Source organism: Phascolarctos cinereus, unplaced genomic scaffold (genome assembly GCF_003287225.1).
Source record: "Phascolarctos cinereus isolate Bilbo 61053 unplaced genomic scaffold, phaCin_HiC Scaffold_2;HRSCAF=192, whole genome shotgun sequence".
Classification (NCBI taxonomy): domain Eukaryota; kingdom Metazoa; phylum Chordata; class Mammalia; order Diprotodontia; family Phascolarctidae; genus Phascolarctos; species Phascolarctos cinereus.
In genome coordinates, this window is record NW_027555625.1 from 412,661,705 (window position 1) to 412,686,496 (window position 24,792).

A 24,792-nucleotide genomic window follows, 5' to 3' on the forward strand; every position below is an offset into this window, starting at 1 on the left:
GGGGAAAAAAAATTAAAAAATTAAAAAACAAAAATGAAACAAACAAGCAAATGAAAAAAGAACAGGGACCAGGTAAAGAGAACAGGGTCCAGGGAAAGAAAACTTGTCTTTCAAATCAAAAGGAATGTTGGTCTGAGGTTCTGGGCCCACGACCTCTGATCATGCCCCTAAAGTTCTGACCAGAGTCCCATGGCAAGTCTGGAGGGACTTTTAGCTTAGGTCTAGACAGATTTTTTATTTTATTTTTTTTGTGAACTGTCTTGTGAACCATTCAATTGATGCACTTGGCAGATTAATTTTTTGTAGCACTGAGTATGCTTATCCCCAGGTATACAGACTCTACTAAATAGGCTTGGCTTCCCCCTCAAATCCAGTTTGTATTAAACTTGAATATAGTCTATTAATCATTGAATCTCTTAATCAGAAAAGACCTCAGAAGATACTCAGTTGAGCCCCAAACTCAAGAGGGATCCCCTCCAACATGATTATCAAGGGGTCATCTAATTTTTACCTAAAGACCTTCAGGGAACTCATTACCTTGGGAGGCAGCCCATTCCACTGTGGGGAAATTTTGATTGTTAGGAGATTTTCCTAATGTTGACTCACAATATTCTTCCCTTTAAATTATCCCACAATTCTCCCAGTTTTTTGTCTTTTTGGATCTAATAGAAAAAAACAATTCCTCCTTACATGAAAGCCCTTCAGATATTTGAAGACAGTAATCATGTATTCGTTTATAGTTCTCTTCTTCAGGATAAAAGTTCTTTTTAGGGTGTACCTAAGCATTTTTTTCTTTCTCAATAGGTGTAATTTTATGCCTATATCCTATATATTGGGGGTGAGCTGCACTTCAAGACAAGTTTTGTAAAGATCTGTGATTTCATCCACACGGGCAAGGCAAGTTGGCAGCCCCCTCCACACTTAAGGAGATTTATTAGGAACGAATTCATCCCCAGGTGACCAAGCTTTTGATGATGAGACATTCTGCACTTAGCTAGGCTGGTTCTAGGCAAAGAGACAAACAGTCCATTGCCAGGCCCATCCTCGGAGCCTCTTCAGCTTAGTGAGATAGCCCAGAGCTTAGGATGCACTTCCCTGGCTTTTGAGAGCCTTGAGACTCCTCCATGACTTTGTGGAGAAGGACCTTAGTGGTGGACCCAGACCAAAACAGTGTAGAAAGTATAACAAGTCCACAGTTCATAACTCTAGAGATGAAAGAGACCTTCTTGGCAGGTCATTTAGTCTAACCTCTTCATTTTATAAATGAGGAAACTGAGGCCCAAAGAACTTAAGTGACTTGTCCAACATCACACAGTAGGTGGTGGAGCTAGCATTCAAACTCAGGTGCTATGATTCCAAGCTCAACATTCCAACCAAGTTCAGTGCTCTGTCCACTGTGCCCAACGCCTACCTACATTTTTTCCTTTTATTGATAAACCCTTTTGCAAAGCATGTTTAGGCCAGAAAATGTGTCTTGGAGGAAATGGCAAGGCCAAATGGCAGATACTAGCATCAGGATATCTGGTCATGGTGGCAGAGTTTTTGGGGGTCAGGGCCAATGAGCAGAATGTGAGGCTTCCAACTGCCTAGAGCTCAAGTGAGGAATGAAAGTATCAATCTGGGAGTGAGAATACAGTGAAAGAAAACATGTTTAGTGAAAAGAGCACTGGATTTATAATTGGAGCCCTTGCTACATACTAGCTGTGTGACCTTGGGCAATTCATTGCTTCTCTGGGTCTCAATTTCTACCTCTATAAAAAAAAAAGGGGTTGGATTAGATGAGTTGAAGGTTCCTTTAATTTCTATACTTCATGACCAAGAAATTCAAGCCAATTTTTTCATAATTTCCTAATTCCCAATGCCATCCAAGCCTTTCTAGGGATCTCAGTTTTCAACAGGTCCTCCTTGGGTTTAGGAAGACTCACAGGATTGACTCTGAATAATGGACCAAATCCATTGATCATTTAGCCCTACCACCTCATTTTACAGCTAGGAAAACTGAGAGCCAGAGAGTATTATTAACTTCCCCTAGGTCATCTAGCAAGTCTTATGTGATTCAAACCTACATGCTCTGACTTTCAGGGCAAAGATCTTTCCATTCAGTGAGGTTAGGTTTAAACTGCCAAGTTACTTTAAACATAGAGGCATCCTTCCTTCCAACTACCAAGAACTCAAAAGACAAAGCTGTGAAGGGGATTAGCAGAAGCCCAGGAAGAAATCAATTGTAGACAGCCTGTCTAGCCCTGTGTAGGCACATTCTGAAGCTCACCACTTCTGCCTTCGGGCCTTATGCATCTTACCTGAGCGGTAATAATGGTGGGGTGAGCGGGGAAAGGTAGGAGACATGCCCTGGCGGCCGTAAGTTGGAGAATCAATGTAGCCTGGGCTGGAGGCTCGCCGCTGCCGGAGGTCTAGACTCTCAAAGATGTCCTACAGAGAGGAGAAGAGTCATTACCTGGAAGTATGAATGAAAAAGGGAACACCAACACTCATGGAGAGTGGGTGCTTCGCCCAAGGATCTAACAGAGATGGGAAATACAGATGGACAGAAGAACTTCCCATATCCAAGCTCTTCTTGAGGATCCCAATCAGGAGGGAAGTTGCCCACAGTTTATTACCTGCAGGGTGATGGCACAAGGTCTTCTTGGCTCACTCATGGGCAGCTGTGAGGGTATGAAATGGGACCCTGGTGGCCTTCTTTCTAAAATAACTGCTGGTGTCTTTAGTCAGTGACCATAGAAAAATGGGATTATGCTAATGAGTCCCGAAGTTGAAGCAGCCTATATTCATCTGGTGAGAATGGGAATGTTAGGGAACCCATAAGTCATTGACCTTCTCCACCCTGCCCCCACCCCAGCTTGGGGGAGGTAGGGAAGAAGAGCAGAAGATCTTTGATGTAGGTAGGAGTCACAGCTCTATTTTTTGGCAGGGGAGGAATGATGGAGCTGTTCACCACTTAAGAGTTTTATGTAAAGGGTCAAGTCTTTCCTTTGGGTTATGGAATTACCTGGGAATATGGAGATAAAGTTCCCATTGACTTAGGAGAAGTGCAGTAATGTATATCCAGGCAGCAAAGAAAAGAGGAAAGAGAGACATAGAGAATGGGGTGCAATGTGATTATATGACTCAGAGAAGAAAGTGTCTTATTCTTTCCCCAGAGTTCATCTATCCTTCCTAGGCAGAAGCTTGGGAGGTTAGGTTCTAAGCCTCAGAGCAATCTCTTTTGCATGACATTCAAGGCCTTTTATAAACTGGCTTCCAGCCAAACCATCTAACTGTTATTTCACATGGCTTCCCTTCACATCCTACATTCCTGCCAAGATCGATTATTTTTTTTATTCTCCAGTATCTTTTTCTCTTCTGCCACTGTATACCTACCCAAACCCTTCCTCATGCCCAGAATGTACCTACCCTTTCTTCATACGCTACTGAAATCTTTCTCTTCCTTCAAGGCCCATCTTATGCATTACCTCTTCTATAAAGCCTTTCCTGATTCCCCCAACTGAAAGTATTCTCTCCTTCCTTAATTTTTTCAAGATTATTTTGTCTGGATCTTTCCTTTTCCCAGATATCACATTCTACTTTGAATTACACACATTTGTGTGCATGTGCTATTCTCTGTAGTAGACGGTATGCTCCTGAGGGCAGGCACTACTCTACATCACTTTTTCATCTTTGTAATCCCTTTGTAAATGAACAGAGAACTCTGTACATAATAGGTAATAACACATTTATTGGATTGGAGCAAGTCAAATCAGATTATATTTATTGTACACATGTGTCTCACCTCTTCAGATGGTAAGCTCTGTGAATGGCACAGAGGCTGTGCCAATGTTTTTCCCTTTGTATCTCCAGCTTAGCCTAGCACAAAACCTTGCACATACTTCAAACACATCAGCAGTGAGTTGGCCTGTCACACCACTGGTAATTAATATTTGGGGAACTGAATTGAAATGACTGAGGGGAACCTCTGTGAATGGCTCAGGAGTCTTATTAGGTTCTAACTAGTGCAGTATAGTCGATATGGTGCTGGACCTGGATTTAGAGATGACAGAGACCTTTGAGATCTGAAGTCAACCTGGTCATTTTACAGAGGAAGACAGGGAGGCCTGAAGAAGGTTAGCTGCCTGATATGCTTCAAGGGTGTGTTTGTTTGTCTTAGAGCCAGGATTTAAGCTCAGATCTTTTAATTTCAGACTCAGTTTTCTTGCCACTGTGTTATGCTGATTTGTTCCTTGGGTTTGTTAATTAAGTTAATGCTTCATTTGGGGAGACAAACATCAATCCTTTCCTGGATGTCCCTTCCGACTGACCATCACATCTCCCCTAGCCTGCACTTCAATCACAGACCACTCACAGGGTAGTTGGAAAGTTCCTGAGAGGACACATGGCCTCTTCTGTGACACACAGGCCTTTTCAGCATAGAGATGATACTCTGGGATTCCTTTACATGTAAAATTTCCCCGCATGTTCTAGGAGTCACTGTTCAGGGAATGGGACATCAAGTCTGGGTCCAAAAACAAACTGCCCCTAAGCTGCCAAGCCTGACCCTTTTGGTTTCGTAGTTATGGAAATGGAAATTAATCAGCCTTGGGTGGGTCATCTTGGGCTAGGTACTGCTTGCTTTAGCCAATCTGCTCTGGGTACTTTCTAAGACCTCAGACTGATGGCCTACCATCTCCCTTGATATACAGTGGCCCTATCTGTTCAAATAAAGAGTCTTAATAGGTTGGGGATCTTCGAATTTTTTTTCTATGTCATGCAGATCTGTTTTACATACTCTATATTTTTCGCAGGCCACCTGAAAACCTTTTGTGAACTACAAGTGGTGTGTGGGTCATAATTGGCCCGCAGGTCGAATACTGTGTAGGCCTGCTATGTGGGATCACTTTAGACTAATCAACCAAGCTCCCAACTCCAAGGGGTGCACAGACTCCTTACAGAGGCCACCCAGCTCAGGATGGAATGGTAATTACGGGATCATAGGATCTTCGGATGCAGAGCTGGAAGACATCTTAGAGATCATAAAGTCCTGCTCATTTTACAAATGAAGAAACTGAGGTCCAAGGTTAAGTGATTTGCCCACAATTCCACAGGTAGGAAGTAGAAGAACCAACAGGTATGTGTGTATGTATATAACAGACATATATACACATGTGCAATTATGTATATATGCATATATATATATATATATATGTATATATGCATATATACATTCTTTACCTCTAATACCAGTACTCATTTCATGGTATCTATGACAGGTGGCCATCTGGTCTTTACTTGAATACCTCCAGTGCCAGGGAACTCACTTCCATTTTTAGATAGCTTTAATTGATAAGAAGAGGCATCACAGCGTACTGAACAGAATGTTGGACTTGGCATCAGGAAGATCCAAGTTTGAGTTTTGCCTTAGACATTGCTATTGGAGTATCTCTAATCAGATCACTTAACCTCTTTGGGTCTTGGTTTCCTCATCTGTAAAATGAATGGAATGGATTTGACCTCTGAAGTCTTCCAGCTCTAAATCTATAATTCTATGACCCTTCTATTGGCTCCCTGAAAATTCCACCCAAGCTTACAAGTTTTGTGCTTTAGGGCCCAACAGAGTGCTAATCCTTCTACCTAACACCTCAAAGAGGGACCAAGAGTCTGACTTAACTTGGTTACCAGGTTATCTCTGTGGGAGGGATAATTGATCCACTTTCTCATCCTTCGAGGCCTAAGGATCATCTCTGCCAAGGAGGGACATTGTGTATCCTGCCATCACAGGCATTCTAGCCATGTCTGTAGTGAGAGAGAGCCTCTAGTCTGAGAAATCCTTGCCTCTTTTCCCTTTCTCTCTTTCTCATCCTGATTTCACTCCACCTAATCCCTCCACTTAGTTGCCTTTGCTTACATGAAGTAAAATTTGCTCATAGCAAAAGTCCTGTTACATCACTGGCTGGTTTGCTTCTTCTGGGGAAACCTCCAGGTCCCCCCAAAGCAGCTGCAATGTACTGAGACAGGAAGAAATGTGAAAAGTCTAGGAAGGCAGCCTGGAGCCATATTGTAAAAGGGCTTTAAATGCCAAGCTGAGAAATGTGTATTGTACCTAAGCTACTTGTGATCTCTTAATTGCCATATCTAATGCTTCTTCCCCCCCCACACCCTAATACTGATCCTTCTTGACCTCTTTGCAGCATTTGACACCGTTGACCTCTTTCTCCTCTGGAGAGGTTTTATTTTCAATTTTGTGACCTTTCAGGTCTTTCAGACACTTTTTTCCCCTCCTTATCTTAGATCTTTCTCAGTTGCCCTGGCTGACTGTTTATCTATCTTACCTGAACCAAAGGTGGATATCCTGCAAAGCTCCATCTTGGGTTCTGTCTTCTCTTTTTGCTCTATGCTAAGTTACTTGGTGATCTCATCAGCTCTGATGGATTAAATTATCATCTTGATGCAGATGATTCCAAGATCTATTTATACAGTCCTAATTTCTCTGCTCAGTTACAGTCATGACATCCTGAATGGGATATCACAGAGACATCTCAGACTCAAAAGTCCAAAAGAGAACTTATCCTTTTCCTCAAACTCTCCTCGCTTGTGCATTTTCATAACATTGTTAAGGGTGCCCCCAGTGTTCTCCTCAACTCGTCACTTTCATCCTATATATGGAATCAGTTAGCAAGCATCGTGTTTCTACCGTCATAACACCTTGTACATACATCCCCTTCTCTCTCCTTACATAGCCACACTAGTTCAGGCCAGGCCCTTACCACCTCCTGCTGGAACATTGCAATAGCCTTCTAATTGGTCCCCCTTTCTCTCTGCCCACTCCAGTCCATTCTCATTCAGCTGCCAAGGTGATTTTTCTAGTGCATAGCTCTGACCATGTCACCTTCACCCCTGCTCCCATGATAACCAGTGGCTTCCTATGACCTTCAAGGTCAAACACAAACTTCTCTGTTCAGCATTTAAAATTCTTCATAATCTAGCCCCTTCTTATGTTTTCAATCTTCATCCACTTTGCTTTCTTCCATGCACTCAGAGCCAGCTACACTGGCCTATTTACAGTTCCTCTAACATGATCTTTCATCTCTCATCTCCGTGCCTTTGCCCTGGCTGTGCATGAAATATTCTCCCTGCTTACCTCCACCTCTTAGTTTCCCTGACTTCCTTCAAGACTTAGCTCAAGGACCACCTTCTGCAGGAGGCTTTACCTGGTTCCCACAGTACTAGTTCACCTCAAAGATCCCCAAAAGAATATTTTCTCTTATTTATTAAATTATTTTTATTTATTTTTACAAATTATGGCTATATTATAAAATAATATACATTCATTCATTCATTTATGAGGCACCAGTCTTACTACATCACTTCCCTGTTAAAAAAAAATCTCCATTGGTTCCCCATTGCCTCTAGAGTGAAATATAAATTTAGCCTGACATTTAAACTTCTCCTCAATCAGGCTCTTACTATTTTATTTTCCATCCTGACATTACCCTTCATGAATTCTATGATCCAGACAAACTGGGCTACTAGCTATTTCCTAAATTCACTATTCATTCTGTTCTCTGTGTGTGGTCTGTCTCGTAGGCTGTCTCATGCTGTCTCTCATGTCGGAGGGCATCCGTTGCTCATCTCTGCTTCTCACAACCCTCGTCTTCCTTCTAGGCTCAGTTCAGGTGGGTGTAATATTCTATGAAAAGTTGTTTCTGATCCCCCCCAGTCATTAATGCTTTCTCCCTCCTAAAATTATCTTTTATTTATTTGTCCATTTACCTATTGTGTGTCTCCCCACCCCACTTAGGAGAACGTAAACTCACTGAGAGTAGAAATTATTTTGCAATTGTTACTGTCACTGTGCTTAGCAGATGACTGATAATATTAGTTGAGTTATTATTTTTGAATTAAAATGACTTGTCCAAGGTCACACTCACATAGACTGTGGGAGAAGGAGAACTCAAACCTAGGTTTCCTGGTTCCCTGCCTCTTATACTTTCTGGTGTGCATTGCTGTCCCACTTCAGATCATAGAAGCATAAGAGTTAACATTATAAGGTATTGTACAGTAGCAGAGTTGGGATTTGAGCCTACACCCTTGGTCTCCACATCCAATGTGCTTTACTACACCAGCAGATCTTAATGATCCCTCCCCACCCCCTTAGAATAGGTGAGATATAGTACCTCCCCATAGCTATATCTCTCCAGCATCTCATCGGAGGTGTATCTGTGATAGGGTTCATAGGAAATGAGGTCTGGGCGCTGGACCTCATAGATAGCCTTAATCTTGGGAAGAGCTGCCAGATCTTTGTAATTAAGGATCTCATTATCCACTTTGGCCTGGAGAGAGGGAGAGACAGAGACAGGCAAAGAGAAGGAAGGTAAAAGGAAAGGCAAATGCTTACAACAGAGAGGAGGTGAGGGCTGGGGCTCACGCTGAAGTCCTAAAAGAGAAAGGCAGGGCATATTTCCAACCACACACTCCTCAGAGGTAGAAGAGGAGGCTTGAGCAGAATCTCAGAATTACAAAGCTAGACATGTAGACATGACTTTAGGACACGGAACGTCAGAGCTGGAAGGGACTTTGGGACAGAGAACAAGGAATGGCAAATGAGGAAACTAAGTCTTAACACTGAAGATGAAGTACACTTCCCTCCTCTTAGCAGAGAGGTGGTGGACCCTCTAGATGCAAAATGAGGCACACATTTTCAGATATGTCTGAAGTGTTGATTTGTTTGTATTGTTCACATTTATCATAGGGGAGGCTTCTTTGCTGGGAAGAAGGGGATGGGTCATTGGAAAGTGACAGTGATATTAAAAAAAAGTTATAAATAAAAATTTTAAAAAAGAATCTAAGGCTTAAGAGGGTAATTGTACATAAAGTGCCCCTGGGAAAGGGAGCAGGCAAATATATATTTGGATATAGAGGGATGCTCATATTCTAGAAATGTAGAAAAATTGAAACTCAGACATTCCCTTAGGGCCTCTTAGAGTTTATTACTCTACTGGAGTATTTATTGGCTTGGTCCCTTTCTCCTATCTGTCATAAGTTTGGACTTTGATAGCCCAAAGAATAAAAGATGACAGATACATCTGCTTGGGATGACTTTGTAGTGATACCTTTACTCTACCTTGTGTCATCTTATTCCCTGCCTTGGCCCCCACATCTGTAGCCTACCCCAAAACTTCATTTTTTCTTCTCCCAAATGTTCTTAACCAAAGAATCACGGTTTAGAGCTAAAATGGACTTTAAGGATTACATAGCCCAACTCCTCATTTTACAGGTCAAAACACTGAGGCCCAGAGATGGGATGTGATTTACCCAACATCAGACTTACAAGCTTCTTGAAAGTAGGAGCTCTGTATTTGGATGCCCAGGGCAGAGCACACAGCAAGCACTTAATAAATGCCTTTTGGTCAGTGCATTTGTTGACAGTAAGTTTATCTCTTCCTGGTCTTTGTGGGGTGTATGAGTTTGTCTGCCCTCTTGCCAATGATACCGTTATTGTCCTCAGCCCACCCCCAGCTGGCATCTTTGCAGTCCTTTTTATCTCCATTCCCTTTCTTTTAAGCACTTAGAAAAAAGCCCTGGGGGACACAGAGGGGTTGGTGGAAGTCACATCTAGAAGGGATACATACGCAGATGATTCTGTTGGGGGACCCAATGCTGGAGCCAGGTGGGGAAATGGAAGTCTCAGATGTCCTCCTGTGCTGTGTAGAGAAGAGAGAAAGGTGAGGACTTTTGAATTCATGGCACAGACATGCTAGATCAATGGTCTTCAACGTGGGACACCATGATATGATCCCAAGAGGGGCATGATCAATCAGCTGGAGGGTGGGAAGACGGGTTGGACCCCACTGCACAGCCACATTCCTGCGGTCTTCCAGGAGTGTGCTGGTCACTGTTTAACAAATGACTCTCTGAAAACAGGATACGCTTTTGGGTTTCCTCTGCACTATTAACATTCCTCCATCACCTTCTTGACTCTGGACGGTCAAGAAGACAATAAATCAAGCCCTCATTTGTAGCATTTGCCAATGTCCAAGGTGTGAATGTTCACGTGGAAATTTTAAAAGCTGGCTCTCACTAGCCAATGCGAGCCTTGCTCTCCCCCTCACAGTGCAAGCTTGCATCCTTTCCCTTTCTGCCTTTGTGGGTCCCTCAGGACAGTGACATCCCAACCTACACCCAGGCACCTGCAATAGCATCTGCACTGCTGGGAAAATCATCTCTTGCCTCCCACCCCTCAAGCAACACACATATCCTTTCCCCCAGATCATCTCAGCAGCTGCAGCAGGCGTCCCCTGGCTCTCTCTGTACTTTGGGGCAGAGGCTGGTGAGCAAGAGCCTCTTCTCCACCCCTTTTCATATTTTGTGGGACAGAGCTGCCTATGCATCACAGATCTCACTACATTATCTCTGCCCTCAAACCCGTGTCTCTCGTTAACTTCCCTATCACTATTCAGGGCACCACTATCTTTCCAGTCACCCAGGTTCAAAATCTCAGTGTCACTATGGAGACCTCACTCTCACTCACTCTGCATATCTAATCATTTGCCAAATTGTATTGTTTCTTTTAAAGTTTGTTGCTCAGTAGTATCTGACTTTTCATGACCCCATTTGTGTTTTGTTTTGGCAAAGATACTGGAGCAGTTTGTCATTTCCTTCTCCAGCCCATTTTACAGGTGAGGAAACTGAAGCAAACAGGGTTAAATGCCTTGTCCAAGGTCACACAGCTAGTAAGTGTCTGAGTCTGAATTTGAACTCAGATATTCCCCACTCTAGGCCTGGTGCTCTATCCACTATGCCACCTACATCCACAAAATTTCTGCCATCTTTCCTCTTCTGTCTACTCACAAAGTAACCACTTGAGCTCAAATCTTGCATCACCTCTAACCTGAACTATTGCAATAGCCTCTAAATTGGTCTCTTTGACTCATCTTTTCCCACTGCAATCATTCTCCACACAGTGGTGGAAATGACTTTTCTAAAGCCTAGATATTTTCATATCACTTACTCAATAAACTTCAGTGGCTCCCATTGACTCTAGGTTCAAATATTATTTAATCTCTATTGAATTCTTTTTAGATATCTGTTTTTGTGTTTTATAATGTATATAATTATTAGTATAGTAATATATCCATATAACTTATAAATAAATAAATTTACATAATTAGGAGTATACTCAAGACTACTTGGAGACTATTACTCTAGATTCCTAGCCACCTGAAGGTCCTGGCTTGTCCAGGCTGAAATCCTTCAAAAAATCTGAGATATTACTAAAAATCCTATGGAGCCAGTTTTATATTTTTCTTGCATTTTCCAACCAATTAACAACTAGTTATCAATATCTGATCCCTATCCTTATCAATATCTGAATATGAATGAGTCAAAATGAAAGGATCTAAATTCTGTTGAGCAGAATTTAGATTTGTTTATGTTCTTAATCTATCACTGGACCCTTAATGAGGCCTTCCTTATGTTAATAAAAATGTCAAATGACTTGCTCATTGGGAGTTAACCTTCTGATCTCTGATCAATTAATGGTACATTAATTCTGCCCAGCAGCAGAAAGAGCTCAAGACTGGTAACCTTGAAATCTGGTTTTGGATCCTAGATCTGCAATGTATTCATTGTAGAATCTTGGCCAAGTCCCTTCCCCTCCTTGAGTTTCAATTTACTCATTTCTGAAACGCGGATAATAACACTAGCCTTACCTACCTCACAAGGTTGATTGGAGAATAAAAGGAGAGAATGAACAGTGCTTTGTAAATTCTAAAACACCAGCAAGAGTCTTCATTTTCATCATCATCATCATCACCACCACCACCACCACCACCATTCGCACCACCACCTTTACTAATTAGTTAACATTTATTTCCCAGATGCAATACAATGAACATATATAATTTGATTAAATCTGATGGTAATTCTACACTTTACTCATTCCTCATGATATATTTAATATTTTTAAAAGCCTGGAATCAGTAAGGGTGCTCTCTATAGATCATAATCCCTTCACACATTAGTGAATGACTTCAAAAGGTACTGTGAGCCTAAGAATTTACCCTTAGGTTGCCAACCCTTTGGTGGTGAGCCAGGTAGCAGAATTAGCTAGCCTCTACCTCAGATAAGACACATGGTTCATGGCTAGAACATTGGTAGAACCTCCCAGAGTCTGAGTGCTGTTGGCACAGATACTTCAAGAGCTTAGGAGGGTTACCTCCATATCATGATGGGACATTGGAAGAGTTTTGCTTTGTTTTTTTAAATTTTTTGTTTTTTAGTGGAGATCTTTTTTTGAAAATACTTCAATGCTTCTAGGATTTGTGGTTTTACCAATATGGGTATCCCCTCCATTGATATGAACAGCAGCCTTCCCTATGCCTTAATGAGTGCCTTGATGAGTTTTTGTGGCTCAAAGACTTCATTTCCTGTTGGATTAGCTCCAGATGATGGGCTTCTCTGGGTCTAGATAGTCTGGTCATTGAATAAAAGACACATGGTTGTCACTGGGTCTCTGCAGCTTGGAATCAGCTACATACTAGAATTTATTCTCTACTTGTTAAGCCTTCATGACCCTAGTTCTATATCATGATGAGGCACCAGAAGGTAACTAGTGGATATCTGACTGAGAGTCAGGAAAACTCAGGTTTGAATACTGCCCCCATCACTTACTAGCTGCATAAATCTGGATACGTCACTTGACCACTCAGCCTCAGTTTCTCCTTAAAGAAAATGGGCATAATTTTACTATCTATCACATGGAATTGTTGTAAAGGGCACATAAGAATATGTGGAAAGAGCTTTGCAAATCTTAAAGCATTATGTAATATTAGCTGTTATTATTACTGTGTGACCCTGGACAAATCTCTTAACAACTTGGCTTCAGTTTCCCTATCTATAAAATGTGGATAATAATATGACTTAGCCCACAGGGTAAGTAGTGAGGAGCAAATGGGATAATATGTGTGTGCGTATGTAAGTATATATGTATGTATATATGCATATATAATACATATGTGTGTGTTATAAAGTATTTTGCAAAACTCGGAACATTACATAAATATTAATTATTATTAAATACTAGCCATGTTGACCTATAAAAATCAATTGACCTTTCAGTCTGAGTTTCCTCATCTATAAAATGAGGATAATAATAGCATCTAACTCACAGAGTTGTTGGGGAATCAAATGGGTTACTGTCTATAAAATGCTTTGCAAACTTTAAAGTGCTATATAATCATTATATAATTGTGTATAACATATGCCATCATATATAAAATCATTTTTATTTAGTGAGGGACTTTATAATATAAAAATCCAAAGATCTCCTTGGGTTATGTCATCTATGTAACGACATATAATATCATTACCATTTAGTGGACGATTTTATGATATAAAACCTTGAAACATCTGCTTGGAAACAACTGTAAGTATGGCTCATGAGCTGGCAATAGTTTGACAGTTTCCAAGGAACACTGTGGATCTGGCAGCTGCTCCTCCAAGCAGAGAAATTGAGAGGGAAGGATGGGCTCTGACTGGGTAGGCACTGGGTAGATAGTGGCACAAGTGGTCCCCCAACAGGACAGCATAGCGAGTGGCAGTAGGGACTTCCACTGCTGTGGCTCTTCCATAAAGAAGAGGAACTCAGAGGAGCTTGCCTGGGGAGCTCAGAGAATGCATGCCATAGGATTACAGGATTTGAGGCTTGCAGGGACCTTTGGAATCATCTAGGTCCATCCCCTCATTTTAGAAGAGGAAAAAGATCCAAAGAGGAGAAACATCATAAGGGAAGCAGAACTAGGGATCAAAGAAAAGTCCCCTATCTCTGGATTCAGTTGTCTTCCTTGTCTCAAATTGTAAACCTCCTCTGATTTGCAGAACTGTGGTTGATTCTGAGATTAGCTACCCCTAACCCCATTCCGCAAGCTAAGTAGTATAGTGGGTGGGAGACTGCATAAACCAGCAATGTTGGGCCAATGCTGATGATTCTCAGTGGTTTTTCTGGGGAGTTGCTGAGGAGGGGGTACTCTGTGTATGTATAGAGTAAAAGAACTTAAATGATACTTGGAACCCTGAGAAAGTCTGCTACCATGGTACTTAATGGCGGTCCCAACGCTCTCCTTACCCATGAATGAGTATGCTGGGGGTCAGTACCTCAGGCCTCAGCCTCAAGCAGATGAATCTTATTTTCTGTATTCCTGGGACAGCCAGGATCCCTAGTAGCCAATTTCTTTTGGTTAATGTGTGTCGAGGGAGGCACGTTGATGGGGGTGGCAGTAGGGAATCAGGGGCTGTTCTAGGTTGCTTAAGGGCCGCAAACGAGAAACTGCCCGAAGTCAGTCTGGCTAGATTTATTTTGAGGACATGACATGCAGATGTCCTTTAGGGAGTGCTAATTCCCTCAAACACACTGGAAACTGCACTGGAGCCTAGCTCCAGCACAAAACAAAGAAACAAACAAACAAACCAAACATAACCCTTTGAACTGCTTTACAAGGCTATGGTGAGGATCAAATGAAACACTGAGTAAGATGAAACTTCTTAAGCTAGAAAGTGTTCTGCACAGGCAATAGATTGCTATTGTCAGATTCCCCTGTGCTGAGGAAGGGATAGGTCAATGGCTCAGCTGGGCTACTAAATAATAGAGAGACAGGAAGGGTAGGAAAGCTTATATCTACTTCAGCTCTCCTGTATCCAGAAGGGTTTAATAAGATTTAAATTTGGAAGAGATCTTAAAGAGTTTACTTTCAGATGAGAATAATGATAATAATAATAATTGCTAAGATTTATAGAATGCCTTAAGGTTTGCAAAGCACTTTATATGTTTTATTTCTTTTAATCTTCACAATAACTCTGGAGGTAAGGTCTATTTAATCCCCATTTTGCAGATAAGAAAACTGAGGCTGGCAACAATTAAGAGACTTGCTCAGGATCACATAGCTACTAAGTATCTGAAGTAGGATTTGAACTCAGGTTCTCCAAATCCATAAAAATCTCTAAATCAAATCAAATGATCTCATAAAATCTGTCCATATCTCTAATCCACTATGTTACCTGTGTAAGTAAACAGATCCAGAATGGGGAAGTGACTTGACATTGGTAATGAAGTAACAGAACCAGGATACAATTACTGATACTTTGACTCCCATGTTGTTTCCACTAAATCATATGTACTGCGCAAAATGGAGGTGAGTACTAAATTCAGAATCCTAATCCAAGGATGTAAGGCTCCTTTGGGTACACACAGTCATAGTTTTAGCCTTGAAACGGACTTAGGCTTCCCAGTCCATTTCCTTTACTTTACAGATGAGAGAACAGAAAATAGAGAGAGGCAAAATACTTTGTCGCAGCTCACAGATTTAATAAGTAGAATTGGGTTTCTGTCTCCTCACCTGTGTCAGGTACCAAGCAGGCTGTATCCATTCACATGGATTCAGACAGTGGTTGGGTGAACCAGGAATACATCTAGGTCCCCATCACTTGTCATTACCTATATTTGCTTACCTTTAATTTCTTCTCTGCTCGGGCTGCCTGTTTACAGATAGGGTGCCATACCTCAGAACCTAGCAACCCAGGAGAACAACACACATTTAGAGATGTCCAAATTCATCCTTATTCTGTGCTGCATCCCAATTCATTCATCATTGATTCACTCACTCATTTATTCATTCAACAAACTAATTGAGCTCATGTGATCTGAGGCTGAAGGAATTGAAGCCTAGCTCCACTGTGGAGGTAGAGGGGTGGTGACACTCCTGTTGTTCTCTCCCCTAGTGAGACCACAGTTGGACTGTTGTGAGCAATTCAGAGTGCCCAAACAGAAGAAATACATTAATGAGGCAGAGCTTGTTCAGAGAAAGGTGACCAGGATGCTAGGGGTCCTAGAAACCATACCGTACCAGGGTTAGGTGACCAGGATGCTAGGGGTCCTAGAAACCATGCCGTACCAGGGTTGACTAAAGGAAAAGGGGGATGTTTAGCTTTAAAAAAAAGTCTACTGGGGAAATGTGATCAATGTCTTAAGATTTTGAAAGGTTGTCATATGGAAGAGGGATTAGGCTTGTTTTGTTTGACACTACAGGGCAGAACTAGGGGAGCAGTGTCTGTGTGAGGGGTGCTGGTGGGAGTGCCATAGAGAGACAAATCTTTGCCCAGTAGGAGGAAACATTTTACAATTAGGGCTGATCCAAGTGCAATGGCCTGCCTCAGGAGGTAGTGAGCTCCCTGTGACTAGAGGTCTTGAATGAGCACTGGATATTGCAGAAGGAATTTCTGCTCAGATACAAGTTGGGTAACATGACTTCTGGGGTTCTTCCCTCCTCTGATATTCTTTGAGTCATAGGCTCATAGCATCAGATTTAGAGGCAGAAGAGACTGTGAAGATAATTAGCTCAAGACAGGATCCACTATATGTAGCCAGCCCCAGGCCCCAGACTGTGTTTCACGTATCACTGATCATCCTCCTTGGCTATCTTCTTGCTACCTTCCCTACTGCTGCACATATGCTGTGCTCCCTCCTGATTTTCCCTGCTTCTTTATGGAAAGTCATTATATAATACTACCATTGCTTCTGGAAAGGATATGGCCATTGAATCTGCTATGGTTCCACTCACCCCCAAGTCTTGTGATTTCTCAAACCAAACACTGTTCATTCCCTAATTTTCTGGCCACTACTTTCATATGTGCATTGTTTTCCCTAACTAAAATGTAATCTCCTTGAGGGCTGGGAATTTTTTGCTTTTTGTATATGTATCCCCAGTGCTGACACACACCAAGTGCTTAATTATGATTTCTTAAAATTTTTTGTTTTTTGGTGAGGTGATAGGGGTTAAGTGACTTGCCCAGGGTCACACAGCTAGTAAGTATTAAGTGTCTGAGGCTGGATTTGAACTCAGGTCCTCCTGACTCCAAGGCCAGATCTCTATTCACTGTGCCACCTAGCTGCCCCCCTTTAATTATGATTTTTTCCATTCATTAATGAGGAAACTGAAGTCCAGGTCAGGGAAGTGATTTTCCCAAGGTCACAGTGCAATAAATAATAGAGCTAAGATTTGAGTCCAAGTCCACTGATTATAACCCCAGGCTTCAAACCAGGATAAAAAGGTAAATTAGATGTGGTCTTGGCTCTCAGAGTTCTCACTTCCAAAGGGAAAATAAAATAAAGGTTCATATGTCTAAAATAAAAGCCAGCACATATATAGATACAAACAAGATAACTACGTAGCAATGTGAAGGTTCATATGAAAGAGCAGTCACATCTAATTGGGAAGATCAAAGAAGGCTTCACATAGGAAGTGGCATCTGAGAGGGCTTAGAAGGAAAGAAGGATTTTGCAAAGAAAAAAAGTTGTGTTAGGAGTGGGGAGAAGAACATTTAAGGGAGATGGAACAGTTTGAGCAAAGACATAGATGCTGGAAATATAAGGTGTTTTTAGGAATAGTTAGTAGCCAGTTTGGCTGCAGATTAATGTTAAGGAAAAGAGGTGGACTTGGGTACTGAAGTCCTGATTTCAAATATCAGTTCTATTACTTTCTAGCTGTGTGACCCTTGACACATGACTTTAGCTCTTTGGGTCTCAGTAAACTTATCATAAATGGTCATAATAGTACTTACACTACCTACCCCCATACAATTGTGGGAAAACAGTGATTTGTATGTCTTATGTTCCCAAAGAAATGTAAGTCATTAATATTGTTGTTATTGTTTTAATTACTGATGTTCTAGGAATAGTTATTTGAAAGATCTATAGTTTTATCAGCATGAGTAGGCAGTCTCTCCATACTCTAGCAATCCTTTTCATTAAAACCCTGGGGAGGAATTGGCAGTTACTACAGACAGAATCTCCCACTCTCTCCATAGAAACAACCAGAAATCCCTCTGACAATAGTCTGGTATTAGCCATCACTCTCTATATATCCCTCTTCCTTCAGGCCTTAATGTCTCTGGGATTTTTTTTTTCCAGGGTAGGATTCTATGCTTTTGTATTGTCCTTTCAGATGATACTAGGGAATTCTATGTCAGAGCTGGGAGGGCACTTAGAACATAGAATGTCATTGCTGGAAGGGAGCTTAGAACATAAACCATAGCGCGTCATAGAGTGGAAGGGACCTTCAAACATAAAGTGTTAGAATATAGAAAGCATACTATGAAAGCTATAAAAGACCTTTGAACATGAAACACTTAATTTTAGAGCTGAAAGTTATCTTAGAATTCAATTTAAGACTTTCTTTGATTTGTTTGCTTCAGTGATCTTTTAAGCAGCTATGTGGTATATTTGAAAGAGCCCTGATCTGGGTATCAGTAGACCTTACAATTAAGTCCCTAATATGCCAGTAATCTTCTGTATTGCATTGGGCAAATTATTTCCTCTCACTAGGCCTCAGTTTCCTTATCTACAAAATGAAGAGGTTGGGCTCTAAGGTCCCAGAACTACGGCTCCATTCTTCTAGGAGCAGGGACTTCTTAAATGAACAATAATCGCTGCTTTGAACTCTTCCCATGACTTGTTTTCCTTGTCCATAAATGGGGGAAATGAATACTGATGACCTCTTAGGGAGGTCATGTGGGTGACAAGCAGGAAAAAAAAAGGAACTTTGGCTACACCAGAAATAAAAGCCAAGGACCCCGCCTGTCTCTTCTCTTCCTGGCATCTTCCCCCTTCTGAAGGCATAACAAAGTAGAGACTGTTCCAGCCTGGTTCTGAAGGAGCTTGTCCCCTTCCTGGCCCTTTTACAATAGACTCTGGGGTTGGGAGTGGTGTGGCTAGTGAGGAAGTCACTCTCCATTACCCAGGGACAGCAGGCATATGCAGAATATCCTGGAATCTTCTGGATTTAGAATCAGACTTGGATTATAGAATGTCTGAGTTTCAAGGGACTGTGCAGATGATGGAATGTTAGGGCTGAAAAAGACCTAATTTCAGAGGCCAAAGGAAAGGCTCAAAGCAGCTCAGTTAGATGTATTAAAAAGCCCTCTACTGACATTCTCCCTCCTGAATAATGGGCTCCTTCAAAGTCATTTGCAAAAGATGTAGGCCTACCTTGCAAGCCATGATGAGAGAGTGACTACCACCCCACCCCGTTCTCCTTCCAAATGCACAGAGCTTACCTAGTGGTAGTCTAAGTAATTAATTGTTAAGAAAAACTATGATTTCCATACTTGTAAACCTATATAGGAGAGACACTGGGGTGTAGTGAATAGATATCCAACCTCTGAATCAAGAAGACCTGGGTTTGACCCCTACCTCTGACACATACTGGCTTTGTGACCCTGGGCAAATCATTCAACCCCTCAATGCCCTGGGAAACATTATAAGATTACAAATTACAGACTAGATGTCATTTACATTGACAGCAGAGCTTTCTCGGCAGGTGTTTCCTATGACAAAGAAACCATAGGTCTGGTACTCCCCCCCTGTAAAAAAAATCATATAAAGCAGGGGTTTCTTAACCTTTTTGGTGTCATAGACTTCTCTGGGAATCTGAGGGAGCCTATGGACCCATTCTCAGAATCATGGTTTTAAATGCATAAAAATAAAATAATAGCTAGTTCACATTTATATATAGCTCTTGGAAGTTTATTTTTTACATAAATTACCTCACTGGATCCTCACAACAAGTCCCCAAAGTAGGGACTATTACTATTATCCCCCTTTTATGGATGAGAAAACTGAAGCCAAAAGAGGTTAAGTGATTTGCATAAGGTCACACAGCTAGTAAGTATCTAAGTGTCTGAGGCAGGATTTGAATTCAGATCTTTCTGACTGTAATGTCAACACTATTTATCATGCCACCTACATAGGATTACCAAGGAAATCAATTATATATATTGAAATACTGTTATCAAAATTTTTTTTAATTTTTAATTTTTTTGTTTTGGCAAGGCAATTGGGGTTAAGTGACTTGCTTAGGGTCACACAGCTAGCACATGTCAAGTGTCTGGTCTGAGGCCAGATTTGAACTCAGGTCCTCCTGACTCCAGAGCCAGTGCTCTATCCACTGCACCACCTAGCTGCCCCATCACAATATCTTTTTTAAAAGTTCATGGACCCCAGATCACATGTCCTTGACAGGCAAAAATAAAGCTTCCACCTGCTAGCTGCGGGATTTCTTGAAGTGATGCATGTGATGCAAGTGATATCTTGCAGCACGAAGTGAAAAGAGTCCTAGATTAGGACTTCTAGGTCCTGCGACTACCTCTGCCACTCACTGGCTGTAAGACCTCAGACAAGTCATTTCATCTCCATGGGCCTCAGATTATTCAACTGCAAAATGATGTACTAAATGAATGACATGGAGGAGTGGATAGATGGTTGGATTTGGATTCAAGAAGATCTGAGTTCAAATCTTGTCTCAGATGCTCACTAGCTATGTATCCCTTGTCAAGTAATTTCTTTGTGATCTAATTTTCACATCTGTAAAATGGGCATCATAATATCAGATAATAACAGCACCTATCTCCCAGGATTATTGTGAGGATCCAAGGAGATAATGTAAGTAAAGTACTTGCCAACCTTCAATATGAGTTATTTTAATTATCATTATGGTGCTCTCTGCGGTGTCTTCCAACTCTTTACAGTCTACGGTTCAGTGTGCCTTCTACTTCCAGACTACCTGCTATACAAATCGATAAATATATTTCTCTGATTGTATTTATGGTTATTGACGATACATACAGTTGGGTCCTAAATGAAGTAATGTGTGTGGTTAAATGTCAGCTTTAAACAGAACAACAAAAAGAGAATGTTGAGTATTAAAGTTGAGAAAGACCTCAGAGATCAGGCTGTAACCTCATTTTCCAGATGAAGAAACTAAGGTCGTGAGAGGCTAAGCAATTTTTCACAGGTGCCATTGTGAGTTATTGGCAGAAATGGGGATCAAACCTTGTCTCCTCGGTTCTTTCCCCCATTGCCTTGGATGGCATAATTTTCTTTCCATTGTTGGGAGTTGCTGTGTGGGCCCCAGTGCACTGGCAGTGAGAGGTGCCAGTGATAGTCACATGTACTGCTGCTGGCAAGGACGATCCTCCCTGCCACCCACACAGCACCCGGAGTTGGCATGGTACTGACAGATAGCCAGGCGAACAGAGCCCCCATCCTCTGGGAGTCACTCTAATTCCCCTCAGGCAGAGAGAGCCTGCGACAGATGAACTCTCTACGTGTGGGGGAGGGATAGAGCCCTGTAATTATAGCCCCTCTCCCAAAAGTGAGAATGGCTGGGCTCCTTAGGTGACAAACCCTTTGTAAATGCAGGGAAGAAAATACTTCCCACCCCCCGAAGCTGCTCTGGGTTAGGTTTGACACTGGAATCTTGCACCCTGTTATAAAGCCAGTCAGCTATATTGCATAGCTTAACTCTTTCAGCATCTGACGCCATCAGGAGTCAGCATCGTGCCATGTTTCTTTGGCACCGAGGACTCAGAAAGTAACAGGATGAAGAAGACTAGGAAAGCTTGGGATCTGGAATCAAACTCCAGCGTCATGCCCAGGCTAGATGCAAGAATATGACAAAAAAAAAAAGGCCAAAAGTCAGTTGGAGGGACAGGAATTAGGGGGTGTGAACTAAAGAGAAATTAAAACCTAGGACTTGATTTATTTGGGAAAAGACAGGAATTAGCCCTAAAGATGGGGAGTGATTATATTACAGGGTCTAGAACTGGAAGAGTGCTTCTAAATTGTCTAATCTAATGCCCAATTTTATGGATAAGGAAACTGAGGCCCAGAATGGGGATGCTTGTCCAAAGTCATGAATGTAATATATAGTAGAACTGAGATACAAACCCAAGATCTCTGGTGCCTCCCCTCCCCCAATCTAGCGCTCTTTCCATTATAAATTATATGCTGCCTCTAAGGCCGGGTACATTTAAAAGTTTGCTGGAAAATAGCAAGTAAACCAAATCTTCCAGCTCGAGTGACCTTAGCCAGATTTGTGTCCTGGACTGACTGACTTTCCCTTCTCTCCTGAATTTTGCCCAGGTTTCCCCTACAAGTAATAACAGCTAACATTTATATTGCATTTTAAGGTTTGCAAAGGATCCTTCTAACAACTCTGTGAAAGGGGCTAATATTCCCATTTTACAGATGAGGAAACTGTGACTGAGAGAGGTTAAATGACCTTCCCAGGGCACACAGCTAGGAAGAATGCCAGAGACAATATTCAAACTCAGGTCTTCCTGACTCCAACCAAGTCCGGCCCTCTGTCTCTAGCTACTGTACCAATAACTCGTTAAATAATTTGGTTTCATCCTCCTCAGCGCCTTTGTACCAACTTCCTCATCCTCAGTGACTCTAGACTGACCTCCATGGCAGAGCAAGGCTTGGAGCTCAACCACATCACTGCTCCAGTAGCGTCCAAAGTTCAGTCATTTATGTGACGGGCCATGAAGTTCAGGGACCGAGGGAAAAACAGTCATGATGTTAACACATTCAGGGAGACGTGAAAGTTAAATGTAAGAGTAAGAAGGCAGCACTTCGTCAGTTGCTGCCAATGGTCCCAACATGGGCATCCATCTCTCCTGTGCTAAGGCTTCCTATAGAGACTTTGTAAAAGCAGGAAAAACCTAGACCTAGTATGCTCTAAAATGTCTCTTTATTGGCAGAACTGAATGTTTTATTTTTCGTTTGGTTCTGGTTTTTTTTTTTTTTCGGCAATTGGGGTTAAGTGACTTGCCCAGGGTCACACAGCCAGTGTTATGTGTCTGAGGCCGGATTTGAACTCAGGTCCTCCAGACTCCAGGGCCAATGCTCTATCCACTGCGGCAGAACTGAATGTTTTGATAGGAGGTAGAGTGAGAGAACTCGGTGAGGCCTCCTGGTGGCAGAGCGCGCTATTCTAGTTCCTCAGGCGGCTTTCATTGGGTGGTTGCCTGATGTTACCCCTTGCTCTATAAAGCTGGGAAAGTCTTGTGCATTTTGTACTGAGAACTGCCTGAGGCCTTAGGTGTGTTGTAGACACAATGACTAGTTGACAATGATTTTTTTTTAGGCAACTGGGTTTAAGTGACTTGCCCAGGGTCACACAGCTAGTAAGTGTCTGAGGCCACATTAGAACTCAGGTCCTCCTGACTCCAGGGCTGGTGCTCTATTCACTGTGCCACCTAGCTGCTCTGATGATGATGACTCTTTGACCCAAGGTCAGTGACACCTATATCCTTGCAGAATATTCTCTTGTCAGAGAGGATAGAGTGCTGGACTTCAACTCAGGAAGACCAAAGTTCAAATCACACCTCAGTTACAGTAAGCAATTTCTCTCAGCCTTGATTCCTACGGGAATAATAATACCACCTACCTTTCAGGGTTATTGTGAGGATCAAATGAAGTTATATTTCATATCTATCTATTTATCTAATTATCTATCTATCTATTTCTCTGTCTGTCCATCTATCCACACGTACACATTTATAAAGGGCTTTATGAACCATAAAACAATATAAACGTGGGTTATTATTATTATTATTATTTGGACACAAGTTAGAAGTGACAGGAACTCAGCACTCAGTGGCTGAGATATATTAACATAAGGTAGGACCACCCCAGCACAAGGTAGAGCAGCCATCATCTTCTGCCTCTTGGAATCCCTCTCTCCCTTCAAGATAGCTGAAGACATACCTTCTTCAGGAAGCTTTTCTTAATCCTCCCAGTAGCTAATGCCTTCCCTCCCACACTCCTTTGCATTATTTATAATTTATTCTGTATATATTTACATATATCCGTGTCATCTCCCTTGTTAGAAAATAAAGTCCTTCAGAGGAGGGACAGTCTTTTTCTTTCTCTTCGTATCCCTAGATACTCGTACAATGGCTGGCACAGAGCAGACTCTTGGTAAATGCTTACTGACTGATTGAGACAGATTCAATTGACTCTTCGAGAGACATGTATTCAAAAGACTCTCTCAGGAAAGAGGGGTTCAGCACATTCTGCTTGGTGCCGGAGATGATACCTAAGACAAAGAAGCTTGCCAACCAATTGGATGCATATATGTTGGAAGGAAAGACCGCTTGTATGCAGAGCTGGGTGCAGACATGGCTCCCACAGTGATCGGAACTGCTCCTCCTCTTACAGACTATTTGTTCTGGAAGTTCATAACATTTGTGTAGAGCCAGGGTGGAGAATCTGCGGCCTCAAGGCCACATGTGGCCCTCTAGGTCCTCAGGTGAGGCCCTTTGACTGAATCCAAATTTCACAGAATAAATCCCCTTAAAAGGATTTGTTCTGTAAATCTTGGACTCAGTCAAAAGGCTGTACCCAAGGACCTAGAAGGACATGTGTGGCCTCGAGGCCACAGGCTCCCCACCCCTGGTATAAACCCTCAGCTAAGAGATGAGAAGACCTGATTGATGCAAGGCTGAACCTTTGGTCAGGGAGATCTAAGTTAGAATCCAGCCTTAGACAGTGACAAGCTATGTGACCCTGGGCAAGTCATTTAACCTCTCTGTGCCTTAGTTTCTTCATCTGTAAAATGGAGATCCTAATATCACCTACCTCACAAGGATGCTGTGAGAGTTAAATGAGACAATATTTGTAAAGTGCTATGTAAATGCTTTTATTATGATTACACTGAAGGAACCTAACATATAGGTCATGTACTTTATTAGAGTACCAGCTTATGCATTTGGTATGTTCATTTTATTTTTTGATACTGTGATATATGAAACTTTTTTTTGCTTTTGAATTGGCTTTATAGTGGAAGGAGTGGAAGTAGCAGTGAGATAGATTTTTATTCCATGTAAAGAAAGCAATTAGAACTCTTCAATGGTAGTGAAGTTGTGTCAGTAGGTAGTGAAGCTTTTTTTTTTCCTTTTTGGTGA

The 24,792-nt window shown here is 41.8% G+C and overlaps 1 protein-coding gene across 1 annotated transcript in view; it reads right to left on the reverse strand.

Annotated features, from left to right (window-relative positions):
* The window catches only part of ABLIM3 (actin binding LIM protein family member 3), a 171,168-nt gene that overhangs the window by 26,217 nt on the left and 120,159 nt on the right, over positions 1–24,792 (reverse strand). Inside the window, exons 8-12 of the mRNA XM_078150557.1 lie at positions 15,493–15,551; positions 9,621–9,692; positions 8,166–8,321; positions 3,008–3,037; positions 2,301–2,430 (exon numbers count right to left, since the gene is read on the reverse strand). Of these exons, the coding sequence (XP_078006683.1) occupies positions 2,301–2,430; positions 3,008–3,037; positions 8,166–8,321; positions 9,621–9,692; positions 15,493–15,551 (447 nt within the window). The remainder of the gene's footprint in view (positions 1–2,300; positions 2,431–3,007; positions 3,038–8,165; positions 8,322–9,620; positions 9,693–15,492; positions 15,552–24,792) is intronic.